Genomic DNA, 22,422 nt, shown 5'->3' with positions numbered 1-22,422 from the left:
TTAGCCTTTAGGTGTGTTTTCCAGTTGAGTCTGATGGGGTAACATGCCCTGGCCCCAAAGTCTCTCTTTGGTATTCCCCGGAGACTTCATAGCTCTGTTCCCCTTGCTATTCTGTTGCACGCCCTTAGTATTTTGCCTCGGTGTAGTGGGATCAGATCGGGCACAATTCCCATACTGTGTCTCCAGTGTTGTCCCCTGTAGGACTATGGGTCAATGAGGGATGTTGTGTCCCATAGTGGGGTCAGCCATGTGGGCTTCTCTGTGGATTGACTGCTTTGAGCAGGAATATCATCCTCAAAGCTTGGTGAGCCAGGATGTGCTCCACTCTCTCTTCCTCCCCCTTCATTTGCTTCCTTGTGCTCTGATCAAACATATTTCTCTCCCTGAGCTGCAGCTTCAGTGCTGTCCTCTGAAAAAAAATTCTTCTGGGGGAAGGGCACGTGTCCATGTAGTTGGGATTGGGGCTGGCCCCTCAGCCCTCTCCACCGGTTCCCTACTCCATGCTGGCATGTTGCATTCACATCTTGGAGCACTGGGTTGAAGTCTGGTCCCTCTTTCCCTGTGGAGATATAAACAATACCCTCCCCTGGGGTAGGTTAGTGCCCTGTTCCCCTAGATGAATTATTTCTTATGGCATGGTCTGTGCATAGTGTTATGTGTACATTTTCTTTGGATAAGACCATTCCATCCACCTCCATTCTTGCAGAAAATCCTGTGCCTCCCGTGGCCTTTGGTCATGCTGTAGTCTGGTATGTGGATGTACTTTTCTGATTGGGCAGTTTGCATACTTCTCATGGCCCCACCCTTCGGTGTTTCACCATGGTGTGAGAAATCTTTTGATATGACCAATGTCAAGCTCACCTGGGCTCAGGGTAGCAGCAGGACAATGCCCCAGTCATTAAATCAGCAGCAGATTAGTTAGGTACCCCAGCCGAGCAGACAGTGGAAACAGATGAGACTATATACTTCCCATCCATATTCCCAAGCTTGTGGCCATGGAAATGCGTTATTAAGCCACAGACCATCTAAATCTTCTTCCTACCCAAGTGCAGTCTTTTGCTTTCTCACTTGTTCTGTCAGCTGTATTCACATTCCCTTGGAAACACTGCATGTTCGTAGATTGGTATAGAAGGAAAACGTTCGACCTGATGCTTCTTTTCAAATGGCTTCACGATATTTCATGTATTGTTTCCACCTCGTAGCTTCCCTAACTTCTGAGTGTGTATAGCCCTCATTAGCGGTATTGGCTTACCGGACTGAAATTGATTTAGTTGAATTTTCTGGAGCCCGAAGCAGGCCGTTTATATACTTATTTCTATTTTTGTCTTTCCATTTCAAGCTTTCGTTCTAAATTCATCACAGATGTTAGCTGGGTCTTAGCAGTTTTGATCTCCCCAGCAAATATTTGCCAGGTTGTAATTTATCAACAGCCAGATTTAAACAAGGCTAATCTGATTCTAATTTGGTTGGTATAAGCCTTAGTCCTGGTACTCTGAGAAAGCAACTGTTAATTTCTAGTTCCTTTTTTAGCATGTGATATATACATGCCTCATACACTGTAGTTAGTTTTTAAATTACACACACATGCCAGACTGCCTCTTCTTTCTCCAGCGAGTGGCTGTTGGGTTTGAACCATTGATATTTGGGTTCGAAGTCTAACTCTTAACCCACTCTGCACCAGGGGTTTTATACATCTATAGGAAATATTTATTTATTTTTTGGGGAGATATGTATATATTTTTTTGTATTCTTCATTTCTTTTTTTTAAATTTTAACAATTTATTGGGGCTGATACAATTCTTTTCACAGTTCATACATATACATACATCAATTGTATAAAGCACATCTGTACAGTCTTTGCCCTAATCATTTTTTTCTCTTTTCTTCTTTTACATTTTATTAGGGACTCAAACAACTCTTACCACAATCCATACATATACATACATCAATTGTATAAAGCACATCCATACATTCCCCGCCCCAATCATTCTCAAGGCATTTGCTCTCCACTTAAGCCCCTTACATCAGGTCCTCTTTTTTTCCCCCCTCCCTCCCCATTCCCCCCTCCCTCATATGCCCTTGGTAATTTATACATCGTTATTTTGTCATATCTTGCCCTATCCGGAGTCTCCCTTCCCCCCTTCTCTGCTGTCCCTCTCCCAGGGAAGAGGTCACATGTGGATCCTTGTAATCAGTTCCCCCTTTCCAACCCACTCACCCTCCACTCTCCCAGCATCGTCCCTCACACCCTTGGTCCTGAAGGTATCATCCACCCTGGATTCCCTGTACCTCCAACCCTCATATGTACCAGTGTACAGCCTCTGTCCTATCCAGCCCTGCAAGGTAGAATTCGGATCATGGTAGTTGGGGGGAGGAAGCATCCAGGATCTGGGGGAAAGCTGTGTTCTTCATCGATACTACCTCACACCCTAATTAACCCATCTCTTCTCCTAAACCCCTCTATGAGGGGATCTCCATTGGCCGACACTTGGGCCTTGGGTCTCCACTCTGCACTTCCCCCTTCATTTAATATGATATATATATACATATATACACATACATATATACATATACACATATATACACATACATACACACACTTATATCTTTTTTTTTTGCATGATGCCTTATACCTGGTCCCTTGGGCACCTCGTGATCGCACTGGCCGGTGTGCTTCTTCCATGTGGACTTATTTGCTTCTGAGCGAGATGGCCGCTTGTTCACCTTCAAGCCTTTAAGACCCGAGTCACTATCTCTTTTGATAGCCAGGCACCATCAGCTTTCTTCACCACATTTGCTTATGCACCCATTTGTCTTCAGCGATCCTATCATGGAGGTGTGCAGTCAATGATATGATTTTTTGTTCTTTGATGCCTGGTAACTGATCCCTTTGGGACCACTCGATCACACAGGCTGGTGTGTTCTTCCATGTGGACTTTGTTGCTTCTGAGCTAGATGGCTGCTTGTTTATCTTCAAGCCTTTAAGACCCCAGTCACTATCTCTTTTGATAGCCGGGCACCATCAGCTTTCTTCACCACATTTACTTGTTCACCCACTTTGGCTCCAGCTGTTGTGTCGGGAGAGTGAGCATCATAGAGTTCCAATTTAATAAAAGAAGGTATTCATGCATTGAGGGAGTGTTTGAGTAGAGGCCCAAGGTCCTTCCGCCACCTTAATACTTGACCTATAAATATAGACACATAGACCTATTTCCCCATCCTCATATATATATTTGCATGTACATGTCTTTGTCTAGACCTCCATGAATGCCCTTTGACTCCTAGCTCTTTCCTCCATCTCCCTTGACCTTCCTCCTGCCCTACTACCATGCTTCATCGCCACCTGGGCTAGAGTATACCTCTTCTCTAAGCAACCTTACCCTTGATCATTTACCACCAGGCCTGCCACTCCCCCTTCTCTACCATTTGGGGTCCCATGTTTTTCCCTTGTCCCTGGGTTTGTTAACACCACTTCCTTACCCCCCCTACCCCCCCCACCCCAAGTCCCCCCGGAACTGTCGGTCCCGTTGTTTTTCCTCCAGATAGTTCATCCAGCCTGTCCTATTCAGACAGACCTGTGGAGTCACTAACATGCATGAAAACTAGACAGAGGAAAACAAAGCAACAGTATACAACCAGACAACAAAACAACAAAAACAAACCACTGAAAAAGAACAGAACAAAACAGTTCACAAGAGAAAAGCTTGTAGTTAGTTCAGGGATCGTTTGCTGGCCCTTAGGAGCATTTTCCAGTCCAGTCTGTTGGGGCACCACGCCCTGGCCCCAAAGTCCACTTTCAGCATTCCCTGGGGTCCTTGCCACTCCATTCCCTTGCTGTTCCGCTGTACTCCCCCAGTGATTTGCCTCGGTGTGGTGGGATCAGGTCAGGTGCAATTCCCACACTGTGTCTCCGGTGCTGTCCCCTGTATCGCCCTTAGTCACTGAGGGGCATCATGTCTCATAGTAGGGCCAGCCATGTTGTTCTCTCTGTGGACTGGCTGCTCTACTCAGGAACATCATCATCACGGCCTGGTGGGCCAGGCTGTGCTCCACTCTCTCCTCCTGCCCCTTCATCTGCTCCCGTGTGCTCTGATCAAATATGTCCATCTCCCATAGCTGCAGAGTCAATGTCGTCCTTTGGAACAAATTCTTTTTGGGGGAGGGGCAGGAATCCACTTAATTTATGGTGCTGGGGCTAGCCTCCCAGACCTCTCCACCGGTTCCCTCCTCCACGCCGGGATATTGCATTCACACCTTGTGACACTGGGTTGAAGTCTGGTCCCACTTTCCCTGTGGAGATATAAACAATACCTTCCCCTTGGGGGGAGATATTTTTATATATGTATAAAATGTATATAATATTTGCTATAGGGACCACACTTGGATCTGAATGTCAAACAGAAGTATTTTGGCAAGAACACACTGAAATGTGTAAATGGCTAGGAGTGGGGTTTGTTTGGGGCCTGGCTCTGCCCTTACCTTTTTACCCGCTCTAGAGGGTATGCCCCCATCCATTGGGAGTATCTGCTTCTGTGCCAACCCTGAGTGGCATTTTGTTGGCGAGGGTGGACTCTACAGGCTGCGTTGTGCAAATTGCTGGGGCCATGTTCTTAGTTGTGTGTGTGTGTACTTGGGTTTCTGTGTGTCATGGGTGTGCATATGCTGGCTGCAGGGGCAGACTCACTAGTGGCCAGGGTCGGTAGTGATGAGTGTGTTGCCGGTGGCAATTGCCTGTGCCGCGAGGTTTCTCCAACCCTATTTGCACTTCTAGTGTCGATTTCTTCACCAGACACGCAATTCAGATTCTCATCCTTTAAATCGCAGTTTGCAAACGCACAGGTCCACATTCGCCTTCAACTGGGCCCAGGTTCCAGATTGCGCTCAGCTGTGCTATGCCATCCGCTGCTGGCTGCAGGACAGCCTCACCTTTCTTCTTGGCAGGGAACCTGCAGAACTTACCTGGCCAATGAGCTCAAGTTTACCTCCTCTAGGAAGTTCTCCCGCACCAATCCCGAGTCATCTTGACATATTCTAAACCTGGGTCAGCACACTACTGCTTGTGGGCCAAGTCTGGCCCCTTGCCTGGTTTTGCACATAAAGTTTTATTTGAACAGTTATGTCTCTCCATTTATGGATTATGAATGGCTGCTTTTGAACTGCCACGGCAATGTTGAATAATTATGGCAAATTCTGGATGGCCTGTAAGTCCCAAATAGTATTGGACCTTTGGAGAAAAGGATTACCAACCCCAGATGTCAACCGATAGGGCCTAACCAGTGCACTTGGAAGCATGAGATGCAAGAAATGCTCCTGGTTGGGGGTTGTAAAACTTGCGCTTTAAATGAAAAAAACAAAACAAAACAAAACAAAAAAACTCACGCTTTAAGTTCAACCCAGTCTTTTAGAATTTCCCAGGCATTTTGTACCAAACAAATCATCTCAACATTACACTTGGAGATTGGGGTGAGTCTGGGCAAGGGACAAAGAACACCCACGAGGCAATTTTATTTTCAAGAGACACCGTTCATTTATTAATGCTGTCAGGCGGCTGCAGACCAGGTTCTCAGAGCCCAGCCTCGTACCCAAACCGGCGTCTTCCAGGACTGAATCCTGCCCGTGACGGCGTTGACTTAAGTACATCAATCTTGCCACATTTCCACAAGGATTTCTAAAGACAGATCTTAATGCAAGCAAGTCATATATGTGGGTGTCTAGCACAGAACCAGAAGATTAATATTTAACATAACACCCACTCTGCTACCAGTGTGTCATGTCTAAACGACCGGCGGAGCTGCTTTCTAAGAACCTGGCTTGGGACAGGCACGAAGGTGAGAACACAAGGAGTGATCCAAAGTGAATTTTATTCCTTTTTCTTCTCCCCCTCTCCAGTGGCCAGCCCATTCCCAGAGTGGAGTACACAGAGGAAGAGACTAAGACTTGGGGCGTTGTGTTTCGGGAGCTTTCCAAACTCTATCCCACTCATGCTTGCCGGGAGTATTTGAAAAACTTCCCTTTGCTGACTAAATACTGTGGCTACAGGGAGGATAATGTGCCCCAACTTGAAGATGTCTCTGTGTTTCTGAAAGGTAAGCCTTCACCTCACCTGTCTTTTCCTGCCCTCTGTCTTCACTCGCCTTCCAAGGACATAAGCTACAGCCACGGCCCCATACAATAGAACGAGTGATTTTCTTAGCCACCCGGAATGAAAAAAGAGCACCTGTGAACCAACAATTACCTGTGGCCAGGTGGACACAGAAGCAGGACTGTGAGCAGGGGGACTGACCCCGCTTTTCCATCACTCTGGGACTTAGTGAGGTCTCTGGGGTAAGGGGTTATAAACATCACACCTCAAAGGGTGTTTTTTTTGGGTATTGTTCAGGTTTGAGCTTTTATATTTTCTTCAGTCCAGAAGTACTCTGCTGTGGATACGTAGGTATGGAGTACCTGAAAGTTGCCTTTTTACTGTTGTTTTGTTAAAAACCAGACGTGGGGTGAGGAAATATCTTGGGGACTGTTGAGTGGTTCCTGTCCGACTCAAGTGTGTCTTTAAGTTGCACTTGTGTGTGAGTCGGGAGTGTCAGGGATGGTTCATAGTGAATGTCGGGCAAAAATTTGTCTTAGTGCATCTCTCTCTTTCTAAGAAATCATTTTTATTGAGGACTCTTATAGCTCTTATACCAATCCATACATCAATTGTATCAAACACATTTGTGCATTTGCTACCATCATCATTTTCAAACATTTTCTTTTTACTTGCGCCCTTGGTATCAGCTCCTCTTCTTTCCCTCATGCATCTTTCTGTATAGTAAACAACAACAACAAACCATTAAAGAAACGCTTCCAGATGCATTAAAGCATCTTAGACATAATGTTTTCATGTCTGTTACCTAGCAGTGCCCATTTTTAAAATTATAACCCATTGTGTGTACCTCAAGTTTTAAAATAATGGGCTCCGTGGGAATTGGTTCCTAACTATGGGCTGTATGCAAATTGGACCTTCCTAATCCAAGGACTCCCCACGGTCACCTGTGACTGAAGACAGCAACCATTTGCACAGTTCAGAGGGTCAGAAGTCCCAAATCATGGTGCCAGCAGGGAGGCTTCAGCTCCTCTGGGCCTCTGGTTTCATGACTTTTGTAGCTGCTAGAGTCTGCCTTCATGCTTTGGCTCGTGGCCCCTTCCTCGAATCACTTCCCCTCCTTGCGTTCACTTTGGTGGTCATACCTTAGTCTCTGACTCTGATGTCTCACTCTGATTATCCTACCTTCCCTTTGTATGGAACACCCTGATGCATTACACTGGTCCCACCTGGATAGCCCAAGAGACTTTTCCCATCTCAAGATCCTGAACTCAGCCAAGCCCACGAAGACCCTTTGCATATAAAGCAACCGTTTCGCTTACAATGACACGGACATCTTTGGGGGTCATTAGCCAGTCTGCCACCAGCACCAAGTGTTGATACTTTTGACTTTTCTTCCATTCCACCTCCCGAATTGAAGTTCTTCTCTTTTGACATCCTTGACTCCTTGTATCTTCTCTCCCTTTTGTTTTGGCTCCTGTCCACTGCTTCCAGGTGAAGCTTACTCTTTCCAAAACACTGCTTTCTTCTGGGCATCTCTGCTCACTCCCAAGTGGGGCGAAGTCAAGCTGCTGACCTTGCAGCTAGCAGCCAACATCACAACCCACTCCGCTACCAGGGTGTCATGATTTTTAGAAAGAGCCAGGCAGTGAACATTTTCGACCATAGGTACCCAAATTTATGTGGCCTACTCCTTCCATTTTAGAAAACAAAACAAAACAAAAACAATAAACTCCGTGTGGCTCTAGCAATGAAAATGTTTGTACGATAGGCCATCACCCGGGATCAAGCATAGATGCCTGACTTTGCAGCCCCTGGGTCATTCTAGTGCTCCTCCCCCCCTGTACCACCACCAGTGGTGTGTTGCCCACTTTGGGAAACACTGAGAAAAATCTTTGGGCTATTGACCCCCCAGGCTATTATGAAATAGTCATAGAATTATGAAATCTCTGGGTGGTGTAAATGTTCAGGCACTTGACTGTGAACCCAAAGGTTGGTGGTTCAAGCATATTGCAGGCACCGCAGAAGAAAGGCAAACCACCCATTAAAAATCCTGTCAAGCAGAGTTTTGCCCTGTGGAGCACCAGGAAGAGGATTAATTTAATGACAACAGGTAGTCTATCTAAAATGTACCCATTAAAAAGTGTAATAACTTATCTTGGCTTACAGATATTCAAAAACAAGTGGCAAGCTAGATTTAGTTTGTCTGCTGAACTCCAAAGAAACCTGAACTGTTGATCCTGAGTTCATGGCCCTGCCCCCGCCTTTAAAATTTATCACCTGCTACCACTTCCCTGCCCCTGAAATGAATTTTCTTCTTTCTTTGTGCCTCAGTTTCCTCCTTGATCAGTAGACATGCTAATTGTGCTATTTTATAAGATGGCTGTGAGGGAGAAACTAGTTGATGTGCCTTACGGCTTGACATAGAGTAAGCTAGCGGAATCTTAGCTCTTATGATAATTTTGTTTTCACCCTCTTTGGTGAACTTGAAGGAACCCTCGTGGCACTGTGGATTAGGCATTAGGTTGTTAACCTAAAGGTCAGTGGTTCAAACCCACCAGCTACTCCTCAGAAGCTAGATGAGCCTATCTGCTTCTATAATGATTTACACCCTTGGAAATCCTGGGAGCAGTTCTCCTTTGTCCTACAGAGTTGCTCTGAGTTGGAATTGACTCAATAGAAGTGGGTGGGATTGTGTTCTGCCTGCTCTGTTTCCACTTCTGAAAAACCAATAGAACAAAAAGAGGTTAGTCTATGTACCTCTTCAGATTGCAGTGGTGAATCATTGGTTTCAACAGATCACAGAAAACAACCACAGAGAATGAAGGCGTTAGGTGGCACTGACAATAAAATGCTACAGGGCGGACCAACCCCTAGTGGCTTCTTCCACGGGCTTGACTGGTGTTTGCTTTGAGGGTCATAAGAATAGCACCATAGCTCATCACCAGTAATGACCTTGGGAAAAAAAAGTCTGAGTCACTTTGGAGCTGTTCGTTCAAAGCACAGCATGTTTCCAATTGATGCTTTTTCCTGATCAGTCAGAACCTGAGGCACAAATTTCACAGCGACCCATCTCATTCCCAAATCTTCCATGAAAATTCACTGAACCGAGTTCCAATATAATCCAGATAACTTCTCCAAGTACATGAATTTTGTCGACAGTCCATTTGGGAAGTTGACGATGGCCAGAATGAAGTCTGTCATCAATTGGCATTTCATCATTTTTGAAATGAGAAAACCACTCATACGCTTGAGTTTCCCCACAGCACTGTCCTTGTAAGCTGTGTTCAACATCACAACCATTTCTGCGGCATTTTTCCTGAGCAGGAAACAATTTCACCGCTGCATGTTGTTCTCTTAGATTGGCCATCACTAAAATGCTTCCTCCCCCACGGTCACGATCCCAATTCTACCTTATAGATCTGGCTAGACCAGAGGATGTGCACTGGTACAGATAGGAACTGGAAACACAGGGAATTCAGGGCAGATGATCCTTTCAGGACCAGTGGTGAGAGTGGCGATACTGGGAGTACCGATTACAAGGATGTATATATACCCTCCTTCCTGGGGGAATGGACAACAGAAAACTGGATGAAGGGAGACGTCGGACAGTGCAAGATATGACAAAATAATAATTTATAAATTATCAAGGGTTCACGATGGAGTGGGGAGCGGGGAGGGAGGGGAAAAATGAGCTGATGCCAGGGGCTTAGGTGGAAAGCAAATGTTTTGAGAATGATGAGGGCAATGAATGCACAAATGTGCCTTACACAATTGATGTCTGTGTGGAATTTGATAAGAGTTATATGAGCCCCTAATAAAATGATTAAAAAATAAAAGTATAATAACAAAAAACGAGGTTCTGAGCAAAACTGCTGCTATTAAAAAATTCATGGTGACCAGAGAGAACCTTCCCAGGCAACACCACTGAGTGCACTGACTCAGAACATGTTGCTTGATGCTCACTTAGTGGGAAAAATGTGTATTACGAGAGTTCTTCCCAGTGGAGCTTTTTCCCATACTTTTTTGAGGAGTGGGGGTGGGGGAGGGTTGGGTACCACCTCATATTTTAGTAACTAGAAGCCCCACAAGTGTTAACATTAAAAATATATTCAATGATTTCTAAAACATCCTTATCAATAATAGGAAACCATGCTTGGGCACTCAAGTGCTCTTGGGTTCATATTGAATTGGTTCTTTTGTTGCCTCTTCAGAAAGGTCTGGCTTCACAGTGAGGCCAGTGGCTGGGTACCTGAGTCCGAGAGACTTCTTGGCAGGACTGGCCTACAGAGTGTTCCACTGTACTCAGTATGTCCGGCATGGCTCAGACCCTCTCTATACCCCAGAACCGTAAGTACCCCTTTCACATCACCATGCTGCAGAGTGTTAATGCTTATAGGACTTGAACGTGACTTAGGTCCTCTTCTACCTCCAAGTAGTCCCCTTGTCCTGGCCAGTGAGAGCCCCACCACCATGTCAAAGAAGGAAGGGCTCATTGGAACCCCCCAGCGGTTCGCAGGTCCTGAAGAATAAATTCCAGGCACCTCAGCTGGTTCTGTAAGGCTCTGAGAGTCAAGACCTAGCTTGTTGCTCTAGCTTTATGCCCAACCTTGAACCTGCTTTGGCTAGCCTGTTAACTACATGAGTCCTTTAAAAAAGCATCCTCTTTATACAGCCATTATGCAAAGAGAACAGTTTTAGAGCCACGTGTCACTTACAGAAGGTAATGCTGAAATTCCAACCATGAGGCTATTAGTAGCGAATCGTGTTGAACGGCGACCGTGTGCCAGGTAGAGCTCCAATGAACTCATGTAATCCTCAGTGGTGCAGCTGTTGTTATTGCCTCGATTTTCTGATGAGGAAAACGAAGGCTCAGAGCCCTAAAGTAATGTTGACATAGCCAAGCCACACATGCTTCTTTCATGCACCAAGGAGGTTCATGTACATGTTCTTTGTGGCTCTTGTTCTTGTTAGTTGCCATTGAGTTGACCCAGGACCCATGGTGATTCCACAGCAGAACAAAACTCTGCCTGGCCTTGCAGCACGTGGGGTGGGGGGGTGGGGGGTGGGTGGGCGGAACCACGGTGATGCATGGGCTTTCACTGGCTGAATTCTTGGAAGTGGCTGCCGGATCCTTTTTCCTAGTCTGTCTTCATCTGGAAGCTCCCCCAAACTTGTTCAGCATCACAGAACTTGCAAACCTCCCCTGACAAATGGATGGATGGTGGTCATACACTTCACCTCCCACTTGGAAGTGCCCCTCCCCGCCAGCTCCCAACTCAGAACTCCGTGCCCTGCTCCGTGAGATGCCCTTGCTCCTCAAGAGTCTGCCCATCACTTCCGGATAGATCTGGGGTTTGCGAAGCCGCCTTGGCTCCCAGCTTTCCTTGAGAAAATCCACATTTGGGCTTTTATTCTCTCCATGCTACTTGAGAGTTGGTGGAGTAGCTAAGCAGCAATGCGGTCTACTCTTTCACGGTGGGGTAAGCTGTGGACCCTGGTATTTGTTATTTGGCCTCCTCTCACGAGAATTGTAGTTTCCTGGGCGGTACCCTGGCCCCTGTCCTGTACATGCTCACTGTCCACTGCCTTGAAGGCTGGTGCGGTCCACAGCTTCTCGAACATCTTCTCACTGTTTCAGGCACAACCCCACTCCTCAAAAGACCTGCCACCTGTTACATGTATGTAACCTTTTTAAATCGGTGTCTTACTTCTTTCTTGAAGTCGTATGTGACCAGAGAGCAGTGGCCTTGTATTATATTTCTGCGTTCCTTTTTCCTTTTGCAAATTGATATTTATTGGAAAACCATGTGTTTGGAGTCCCTGGGTGGTACCAACGGCTGCTAATCTAAAGCATGGGAATTTGTGTCCACCTGGAGGTGCCTTGGGGGGAAAATGCTCAGTGGTTTGGACCTGGAAAGCCAATCCCTGGAAACCCTGTGGAACGCAGTGCTCCTCTGAGCTGCATGGGTTGCCTTAAGTCCCCCTCTCCTCTCTTTTCTTCTGCTACAAGAACCTTCAAAAAGTTTGTGGGAAATGGAATTACAAAATTACGGATTTTTTTCCCTAGACACTTTTGGAAGCCTCCTCATATATGCTTGGACTTCGTGAAAACCAGCCAAGCTCTTTGACCTCAACGATGAACTGGGGAGACAACAATAGCCATGTAAACCCACTGCCATTGCCACCGCAGTCAATTCTGAATCATAACCAGTCTTTGTCCGACCGCCCCTCAGGATTTCCGAGACAGCAAAGCTTTACGGCAAAGACAAGCCTCCATCTTTCTCCCGCCGAGCCACTGGCGTATTTGAAATGTCACCCTTGCAGTTTGGGGCCCCCAGCAATCTCAACCCATAGCCACGCCGGGCTTCTTTGACCATATAAGCAGATCCCATGACTCCAGAAACGACGGAGTCAGAAAAGTGGGGAGGACAAAGAAAGCAGTCCAAGGAGATGGAGGGGAAGGAGCTCTGGTGGTGTGGAGGTCCCGTGTTGGGCTGTGGTCTACCAAGTCAGCAGTTTGAAACCACTAGCAGCTCACCAGGAGAAAGCCACGGGGGTCACTGTGAGTCAGCATTGGCTCCTGGCAGTGTGGACAAGCTGTAGAGTGAGAGAGGCTCTCTTTTTGGATCGACCTTGCTCACAACCTCTTAGGAGGGGACATTTGAATATGCAAATCTGGTGGTGATGGGGTGTGTGTGTGTGTGTGTGTGTGTGTGTGTGTGTGTGTGAGAGAGAGAGAGAGAGAGAGAGAGAGAGAGAGAGAGAGAGAGAGAGAGAGAGAATACTCTCTTAGTTGAAAGAACCCTGAGACTAGAGTAGAGGAGGGTCTCTTCCTCCATTCAAATGCGTGTCCATCCCTGTGATTGTTGCCTAGTGCTGTGGAGCCCGGTCTGATGGTCAGCGACCTGGTGCACAGCAGAAGGCACCCTGCGGGCTCCTGTGCCCTCCCCACGTTGTTGGCTCTGTGGAAGCCCAGTGTCGCGGTGCTACGCTAGTCATATCCCTGAGGGCCTCCTTCGCGCGGACCCTCTTCTTTACTAGGCATGATGCACGTCTAGCCCCAATTCCCTAGTTTCTCACCCACTGTTCTACAGGGCACTCCGTTTGTCATCGGGCTCATGGCTGCTCTTTCACTGGAATAATCTTGTGATTAATGGGCTGCCATGGGGAGTCCCTTCACTGGGGAGCAGAGAGCCTTTAGAGGTGCAAGCATTTCGGTGGCCAGTGACAGCCAGGCTGGGCAGGGATTAGAGCCAGTCTTCAAAGTCTCCCCCCCCCTTGGCTGGGGGAGGCCCACTGACCAGGTGGGTCCCCACAGGGTCACTCCACTGTTTTCCAGCTCCTTATAGCTTCCCTGCAAGTGTTTTCTGGGTAAACAAAGGTTACTTATAGGACTCCAGACGTTTGGGAAAGAAATGCTTCTTCAAGTGGCGAGAGCTCAAAGGAGCCTTGTCAGAGTTAGAGAGGCAATCTCTACATCTAGCCCAGAGGGTTTACAAATGGCTGTGTTTACAAATAGCTGGCACTTTGTTAGTTCCCTTTGAATAACTGGCCCTCCTGAGACCAGCAATAGCGTGCCAATAGGTATGCAGAGAGAGAGGGCAAAGAAATGAGCTTTTAGCCACAGAGGTCTATAAAATTTAGGGATAATGTGTTACATTTTTACCAAAGTACTTTCAGCCAATTCATTCAGCAAACATCTATGTGCAATGCTAGGGGGGAGGTGCAGCAGATTCAAAGATGAATAAAACACAGTCCCTGCTTGTGAAAGCTCGCATTCCAACTGGGGAGAGAGCCCCATCGATTATGAAAGACATGGCTAGGGCGGGACAAAGCCCTGGAGAACCCCTGAGGAAAGGGCAGGCCTGGAAGGCTTTTCCAAGAAGGCATCAACTCTGAGAGGAGGGGAAACAATATAAGTCAGGGAACGAGCCAGTACAGAGGCATGGAGCAGCCCTTTGCTCCTGACACATCCGGAAGCCCATATGTGTGTGTGTGTGTGTGTGTGTGTGTGTGAGTGCCACTGTGTTCCACAGGGTCCCACCCAATAGCTGATTTTTTGGGAAGTAGATTTCAGGCCTTTCTTCTGAAGGGCAACTGGGGAAGTTCAAACCTCGAACCTCAAATAGCAGCTGGGAATTCGAGTCACTGTAAAGGATTACTTATCCATCTGCGCCGTTTGAGCTTGAATGTTTAGGCAAAAGGAGGCTATCCGAAGCTTTTAAGCACGATCAGAACTCCAAACCCATTGCCATTGAGTAAATAGCCAACTCACAGGAACTCTGTGGGACAGAGGAGAACTGCCCCTTCCAGGAGCAGAAAGTCTCATCTTCCTCCCAAGGAGTGGTTGGTGGACTCGAACCAGTGACACTGTAGTTCACAGCCCAACCACAACCCACGATGCCACCATTAGGTCAGTGTATTTAAGAAAGATGTCTAAGGGTAGCATCGGAGGATGCACGGCGCGTGAGCATGGGTTAGATGAAGAGACATTGGGATCAGCAGAACCACCCAGGAAAGGAGCACTGGTGGCACAGTGGATTCCGCATTGTGCTATTAGCTGAAAGGTTGGTGGTTCAAACCCACCGGCTGCTCCATGAGAGAAAGATGAAGGCAATAAGATTGAAGCCTCCAAGACCAAAGGGAGCGGTTCTACTCAGTCTAATCCGATTTCTGTGAGTCAGACTTGGCTCCAGTGGGCAGTGGAGCCAGTGTATTATTAGCTGGCATGGAGTTAATCTACTTCATGGTGATGTGCGTACAACAGAAGAGGCATGGACCGGTCCCACACTAGCTTCACAACCTGTCCCATCCATCACTGCTGCCACTGGGCCCCAAGCCACCCCATGGGGGTCTCCCTCACCCCTGCTGCCCTCCATGTCCCAGAACACGATGTCCTCCTCCAGTGACTGATCTCCCTTGCTGAAGCGTCCAAAGCAAACCCGGTGGGCAGTGTTCTGTGGGACAGCTCCAACGATGGGCTCAAGTGAGGCGACAGTGGTGAGGATGGCAAAGGATCAGGCGGGATTTCTTTCTGTTGTGCAGAGGGTGCTACGAGTTGGGGCTGACCCGCCAGCACCTAAGGTCAGCAGCAATTTTCAGAAGTCGATTGCCAGGTCTTTCTTCCTACTCTCCCTTCGTCTGGAACAGCAGTTCCCAACCCGTGGGTCAAATGACCTCTACACAGGGGTCACCTGCTTCATGACAGTAGCAAAATTACAGTGATGAAGTAGCAACGAAAATAATGCTATGGTTGGGGTCACCACCACATGAGCAACTGTATTAAAGGGTCTCGCCATGAGGAAGGTTGAGAACCACTGCTCTAGAAGTCTGCTGAAACTGGCCGGCCATGGATGACGCTACTGATACTTGACAATACAGGGTCACGGCTTCTAGCATCGCGGTGACAGGTCAGCTACCATAGCACGGCAGACCTACACACACATGGCGAAATGCTCATGTACAAGCTCGTTCATTTTCGTGAGTTTTAAATCATCTGCTTTTAAAAAGGATTATTATTTTATGAATAGGTAATGCATATGTATGGTTCAAAATTCGCAGGAGACAAGTGTGTACCATGAAGAGAGAGCTCCTGTCCTTCTTGTGTCTCTCTCTGTACCCAGCCGGTCTTCCCCGCGGACTCCCGGTGGCACAGTGGTTAAGTACCCTGCTGCTAACAGAAAGCTCCCTGAGAGCAAAGATCTGGGGTCTGGTCCTGAAACAAGCACAGTTAGGGAACTCTGGGGGGGCAGTTCTCCTCGGTTGTACAGGTTCTCTATCAGTCAGAATCAACGAGATGACACACGACAAACACAACCCTCCCGGGAGGGGAGCTGCTACCATGTTTCTCTTGCCAGCTTCCAGAAATACTCCACGCAGACAAAATTCCCCGAAAGATCCCTTTTATCTGTGCGGATTAGTCTTAAGTCCCTTCTCAGTCACATGTTTTGAATCTATGGGCCACTATGCCGCGGGCTCTGCTTCCTGCCCAAGTACTTTCATAGGCATTGTCTTTGTAATGAAATCCCATTTCCGCAATTGAAAACCAACAAGAGGGCAGATTTTCCAATTTGTGAAGTTCAACTTGGCGACTCTGTTCGGTGCTTGTGCTCCGCTTCTGGATAAGGGCCTTCAATTGCTGCCCGGTGTGTAGTGGAGGCCGCACTAACGAGGCAGAGGTGAGCCCTGAAGAGGCAGGAGATAGGCATCGAAACGCAGCAAAGGGCATTACATCAAAGTGCCTTTTATTTTCCCTTTCCAGGCTGGGTAGAGTGTGTTTTGGAAGCACAGCTGCCGACACACATTGGGTTTTAAACATGACTTGTAAACAGTTTAATGACTCTGGAGTCTGCACCCCGATAGTGGGCTGGAACCAGAATTGCAGAAGGGATGGCGGGTCGAAGGGGTTCCCGCGGGACTCTTCAACCTTGGAGGGTGGTGGAGGAAGTCCTGGTGAGTCCGTGACTTGTGTGGCTCTTGGCTTTCTTGGTGAGAGGGGCTACTTTCCCCAGTGGTGTTCGTGAACGGTAAGGTCACGGATTCTTCAAGAAGTAGGGGCGTGACTGCTGTTTCCCAGGGGAGCAGTGCGCGGGCCAGCGGTCTTGCACCTCCTGGTTGCGTTGTCGCATGCTTCGACTGCATTGACTGGCTGCGTGCCGTGATTGCTAGGCTCAGCCCTGATCACAGCAACTTTTGCCACTAATCAAATATTGAAGGCTGCAAGGATTGCTTTTAAAGTAATCAATTGAGTTAAATCCAAGGTGAGTATGAGACTCCCTTCTAGTCACTGGAGCGCAAGGGAGCATGCAGCGCATCACCATGCATGAGCATCACCTGGGCTCCTCTTGGGCTCTGTTTGCTATCCTTTGTGACTGGGTTACTCTGTGTCCCTTCACCTCACCATTGCTTTTTAAAAATCATTTTATTGGGGGCTTGTACAACTTTTATCACAGTCTATCCATCCATCCATTGTGTCAAGCACATTTGTACATTTGTTGCCATCATCATTCTCAAAACATTTGCTTTCTACTTGAGCCCTTGGTACCAGCTCCTTAAATTTTCCCCTCGCTCCCCTCTACCCCATCCCTCATGAACCCTTGATAATTTATAAATTATTATTATTTTGTCATGTCTTGCACTGTCTGACGCTCCGAGCTTCACCCACTTTTCTGCTATCCATCCCCCAGGGAGGAGGTTATATGTAGATCCTTGTCATTGGTTCCCCCTTTCCACTCCCCCCCCCTCCATCCTCCCAGTATCGCCACTCTCAGCACTGGTCCTGAAGGGATCACCTGTCCTGGATTCCCTGCGTTTCCAGTTCCTCTCTGTGCCAGTGTCCATCCTCTGGTCCAGCCACAGCTCACCGTTTCATCTTCTATGCAGAGTTTTTCTAAGCTTGGTGCTATTCACAGGTTGGGACAGATATTTTCCTTGTCTAGGGGATGTCCCATGCGTTGTAGCATGTTTAGAATCATCACTGGCCTCTACCTGCTAGATTCCAAGAGCACTCTTAGTTCCGTACCTGGTTCCCTTGCCTTTGGTTGAGAACTTCTGAAATAAGAAGTCAGACTGGCTGCGCTGCCTGCAAGTAGTGTCCTCTCCATGTTTAGAACATTAGTCTCCGGTGGTGCAACCCACTAAATGTCCAACCAACCCCCAACGGGTGGTTAAAATCCACTCAGAGGTGCCTCAGAAAAAAGGCCTGGCATTCTACGTCTGAAAGATCACAGCCATCACAGAAATCCGCCATGAGTCAAATTGGCTCCTTGGTAGGGCAGTTGTTTCCCACCTGTCCTAGAAGCAGTCTGGAGACACTATGCTCTTTCTGAAACACACATGTGAGTGTGGCATTCCCCTTTGAACCCTGGTTGGTCCACAGGAGAAAAAACAGTTTGTGTTCATTGAACCACATCTTCTGTTTCTAGCTCCTCTCCAACCTGGTGCTGCAGCCATGTACACCTGCTGTCTTGCCTCTGTTCTTTTGTACAGGTGACTCCTTCTGGAATGCTCTATAGCTCTGGGGGAGCCCTCTAATTCTTTAGGACTTGGCTTACTTCCAACCTTTTCTCTGAAGACTTCCTTAGAGAGAATATGGTGTACCTGTGGCAGTTGGCCTTTCTTACATTTTAGTGTGAATGGGAACATGATATGGTAACTGTTTGCTCTTGGGTCAGTTTATTTCAAAATAATGTAATCAATTCAAGGTTGGGAATCATGCTTTTTTCATTTTGTATCTCCAGTAGGTGCTAAGTTAATGTTTATTGAGTAGATGAATAAATAAGTAATTCCTTAGAAAAGACCATTCATTCACACACTTCCCTCCATCTTCTTCCTCAAACCCCAACCAGACTCACTGCCATTGAGTTGATGGCACCCCAAGCGACCCTATAGGACAGGGTAGAACTGCCTTTTTGAGTTTCTGAGACTGGCAACTTAAAAAAAATTATTTTATTGGGGGCTCATACAACTCTTATCACAATCCAAACACACATCAATTGTGTCAAGCACATTTGTACATTCGTTACTCCCATTATTCTCAAAACATTTGCTCTCCATGTAAGCCCTGGGCATCAGCACCTCATTTCCTCCTCTCCTTTTCTCCTCCCCGCTCCCTCATGAACCTTTGATAATTTATGAATTATTATTTTGTCATATCTTACACTGTCCAAAGTCTCCCTTCACCCACTTTTCTGTTGTCTGTCCCCCAGGGAGGAGGTTATATGTAGATCCCTGTAATTGGTTCCCCCTTCCCACCCCACCCTTTCTTCACCCTCCCGGTATTGCTACTCTCACCACTGGTCCTAAAGGGATCATCTGTCCTGGATTTCCTGTGTTTCCAGTTCCTAATCTGTGCCAGTGTACATCCTCTGGTCCAGCCAGCTTTGTAAGGTAGAATTGGGATCATGATAGTGGGGGGTGTGGGGTGGGGGAGAAGAAGTATTTAGGAACTAGAGGAAAGTTGTATGTTTCATCGTTGCGACACTGCACCCTGACTGGCTTTTCTCCTCCCTGAGACCCTTCCGTAAGGGGATGTCCAGTTGCCTACAGATGGGCTTTGATGCCTGATACCTCATGCCTTCGACACATCGTGATCACACAGGCTGGTGTGGAGACTGGCAACTCTTTATGGGAGTAGAAAGTATCCTTTCTCCAAAGCCTTTCTTCCTTGAGAAGTCGTAACTGATCACCTTCAGTGACCTTTCCACCTCTTCCTGAATCTCTATGGTGCATCATGACTAGTGTGTGGTCAGGTCATTAAGAGGGAGACTAAGGTGGGACTAGGGGGCTATGGTGCAGGTGGTGGCTCTGGTGTCTGCAAGAAGGTTGGTGATTTTTACAAAAATATATGTAAATAGTCACCCCTTTTTATTCAGAATGTGGTGGATGGGGTCATATGATGTGCATCTCTGCTTGGGCATTGGTGAGTTGGGTGAATTTGTTGTGGCGGTGGAAGAGGCCAGGGACTACTACCAGTGAAACAGGGCGGATAGAGGAGGAATGAGGGACTTCATAGTTGGAGTGAATAGCTTCTGGGCATTGGTTCCGCTGTGTGCAGACAGGGAAGAGCCGATTGGACAATGCCTGGGATGTGCCTCATCTGGGTGCACCGGCGCTGGGTCTTTCAATTGCACCCAATGCAAGTTCCTTAGAGATAGTGACTGCATTTGTCTCATGACTAATCCCTAGTGTCTAGTGCGGAGCCTGGCACACAGGAGATGCTCAACAAACTTTGGTAGAATAAGTAAGTTATGAAAGGGACATGCCAATTGGTTTTTTAGTGGTAGACACAGGCCTACCTTGGAGACATTGTGAGTTTCGGTCAAGTGACTGTCACGATAAAGTGAGTCACACGAATGGTTTGGCTTCCAAGTGCATCTGAAAGTTGTGTTTGTGACCCACTGGGCTCTATTAAGTGAGCAGTGGCATTATGAAAAGCTTGAATTATGGTAAGGATGACCAAAATGGGCCCTAGATGAGAGGTGGCCACATGCTATTGGAAAAACGGCTCTGATAGTGTGCCATGTGCAGGAGTGCACAGATCTTCACACTCTCCGGAAAGCACAGGAAATGAGGGCTGCCTGGATATGAATACGGGACCCACCTGAAACACCAAACCCAGGGCCTGTTTGACACTGTGGAGTGGACAGGGCTCCAGTGGCGTCCCTCTCCCTTTGGGGGTCCTTCGGGTGCCTGCGGCCGGCCTTGGAGCTGCTGTCTATTGACGTCACTGCTGGTCTCAGTTGCTGTTGAGTTGAGGCTGACTCCCGGCACATCTCTGCATGTCTGAGGAGGACTGTGCTCCGCAGGCACGTCTGCTGTGGCTTTGGTGAGAAGACAATGACCAGGCCTTTTTGACAGTGCGTCCAGGTAGACTTAACCCTCCAGCTTTTTCGATCAGCTGTTAAGCATGTTAACTGTTTGCACCAGGGACTCTAAATGTTTTCTGCTCCAAGGGGTTTCTCTTATATAAGCCACCCTGTTGGTTCTAACTCACAGCCGACTGCCAGGAAGTCAATTCTGACTCCCCGTGACCCACTAGGACAGAGCTAAACTGCTCCCAAAGGTTTCCAAGATTCAATGTTTATGGGAGGAGACAGCCTCATCTTTCTTCCATGTTCTGCTTGGTGGGTTCCAGTTGATGACCTGGTAGCTAGTAGCTCAGTGCATCACCCACTGTGCCGGTAGGGATCCTTACTCATAGGGACCCCATGAGATAAAGTAGAACCATCCCATAGCCAGTTTACAAAATCGTTACAAAAATAGACCGCTTCATCTTTCTCTCTGAGAGCAGCTCGTGGGTTGGACAGTTGACTGTTCTTGGTTAGCAAATGAGTGCTCATCTCGGCCAAATCACACTGCTCCAGATTCTTAGATGGAGCCAGAGGTGGCCAGATGCCGCCTGGTGTGTCCTCAGAGCCCTTGGGAAAAGAATGGGTGAGTTACGGTTAGGTGTTGTTTAACTGGTACCTGCTCAGAGCGACCCCACCAGGCAGAGCACCACTGCCCTGTCTGGTTTCGTAGGCTGCACTCTCCCCTGGCAAGAGCCCTGTTGGTGAAATGATTAGGGGTTGGCTGGGCACCAAAGGTTGGCAGTTTGAATCTATCAGAGGATTCCAGGGGGGAAAAAAAGACCTGGGAGTCTACTCTGAGAACGATGACAGCCTAGGAGATCCTCTCACTGACATGGACTTGATGCTGCTTCATAGCAAGCCCATGAGTTCCCGAGAGTGATTTTTTACGGAGTAGAAAGTCCCGTCTTTGGCCCTTGGAGTGGTTGGTGGTTTCAAACGGCTGACCTTATGGTTGGCAGTGCAACCATAGTGTAACCCTGTGCCATGAGGGCTCACATGGGCAACCCTGTGGGGACTTGGACTCTGGCTTATAGACTCGTCAGGAGTCGGGTTGAGGCATGCTGCTGCGGGGGTGGTCGGTGCTGGGCTGCTAGCCAGAAGGTGGGTGATTCAAACCCTGCACGCATTCCTCAGGAGAACGACAGGGCTGGAAGCTTCCTTAAAGGTTTCAAAACTGAAAAACCACCGACTCAGTTCCAACTCATCATGACCCTATATGACAGTGTATAACCAACCGTCCTGCGGGTTCTGAGACTGCAAAGCTTTATGAGAGCAGAATGCCTCGTCTTTCTTCTGCAGAGCGGCTGGTGGTTGCACACTGCTGAACTTCTGGGAGGCAGCCCAGTGCATAATCCACTGCACCACTAGAGGTCCTTACTTAAAGGTTTTTAAACATTTATTTAAAAAAAATCCTCACTACTATTGGGTCAATTCTGACTCATGACAACCCTATAGGACAGGATAGGAGTCGGGAGCCTCATCTCTCTCCCATGGAGCAGCTGGTGGTTGGGAACCACTGACCTTGCGGTGAGCAGCCACCAGGACTCCTGAAAGGTTTAGAGTCTTGGAAGTCCCCTGGGGCAGTCCCACGTTGTCCTGTGGAGTCCTTATGAGTCAGAACCCACTCGGCAGCAGTGGGTGGGTATGCGTTGGACATGAGTGATTGGAAGGCACCTGGAGGCACTCTAGATCGGAACAGGGTACCACCCCTTTCTCCGGCAGAGAAACCTGCCGGGTGGGCTCCAGCCACAGCCTGTAGAATCGGTTAGCAGCTTCGTATGGTGCCTCTCTCCACACCCGCTCGCACACACAGCAGCTCCCTGCCCCTTGCCGTTTGCTCTGAGAGAAGCAACTCCGAGTTTCAAATATAAAGATACATTCTTCGACCTCATTTTTTGAGGTCAAGTGAGTACAGGATCTTTCCAGAAAAACACAGGCTGAATAATAATAAAGTCATTTTGTATCAAACAAATCTCCTCTTAAAAGGTA

General features: G+C 47.7%; 1 protein-coding gene across 2 annotated transcripts in view; it reads left to right on the top strand.

Annotated features, from left to right (window-relative positions):
- TPH2 (tryptophan hydroxylase 2) overlaps nt 1-22,422 on the top strand; it is a 131,661-nt gene that overhangs the window by 35,569 nt on the left and 73,670 nt on the right. For both annotated transcript variants that reach the window (XM_075552768.1, XM_075552769.1), the window contains exons 6-7: nt 5,890-6,086; nt 10,294-10,429. In XM_075552768.1, coding sequence (XP_075408883.1) covers nt 5,890-6,086; nt 10,294-10,429 — 333 coding nt within the window. The remainder of the gene's footprint in view (nt 1-5,889; nt 6,087-10,293; nt 10,430-22,422) is intronic.

This window comes from Tenrec ecaudatus, chromosome 6 (genome assembly GCF_050624435.1).
Source record: "Tenrec ecaudatus isolate mTenEca1 chromosome 6, mTenEca1.hap1, whole genome shotgun sequence".
Classification (NCBI taxonomy): Eukaryota; Metazoa; Chordata; class Mammalia; order Afrosoricida; family Tenrecidae; genus Tenrec; species Tenrec ecaudatus.
This window is presented reverse-complemented; position numbering and strand designations above follow the sequence as displayed.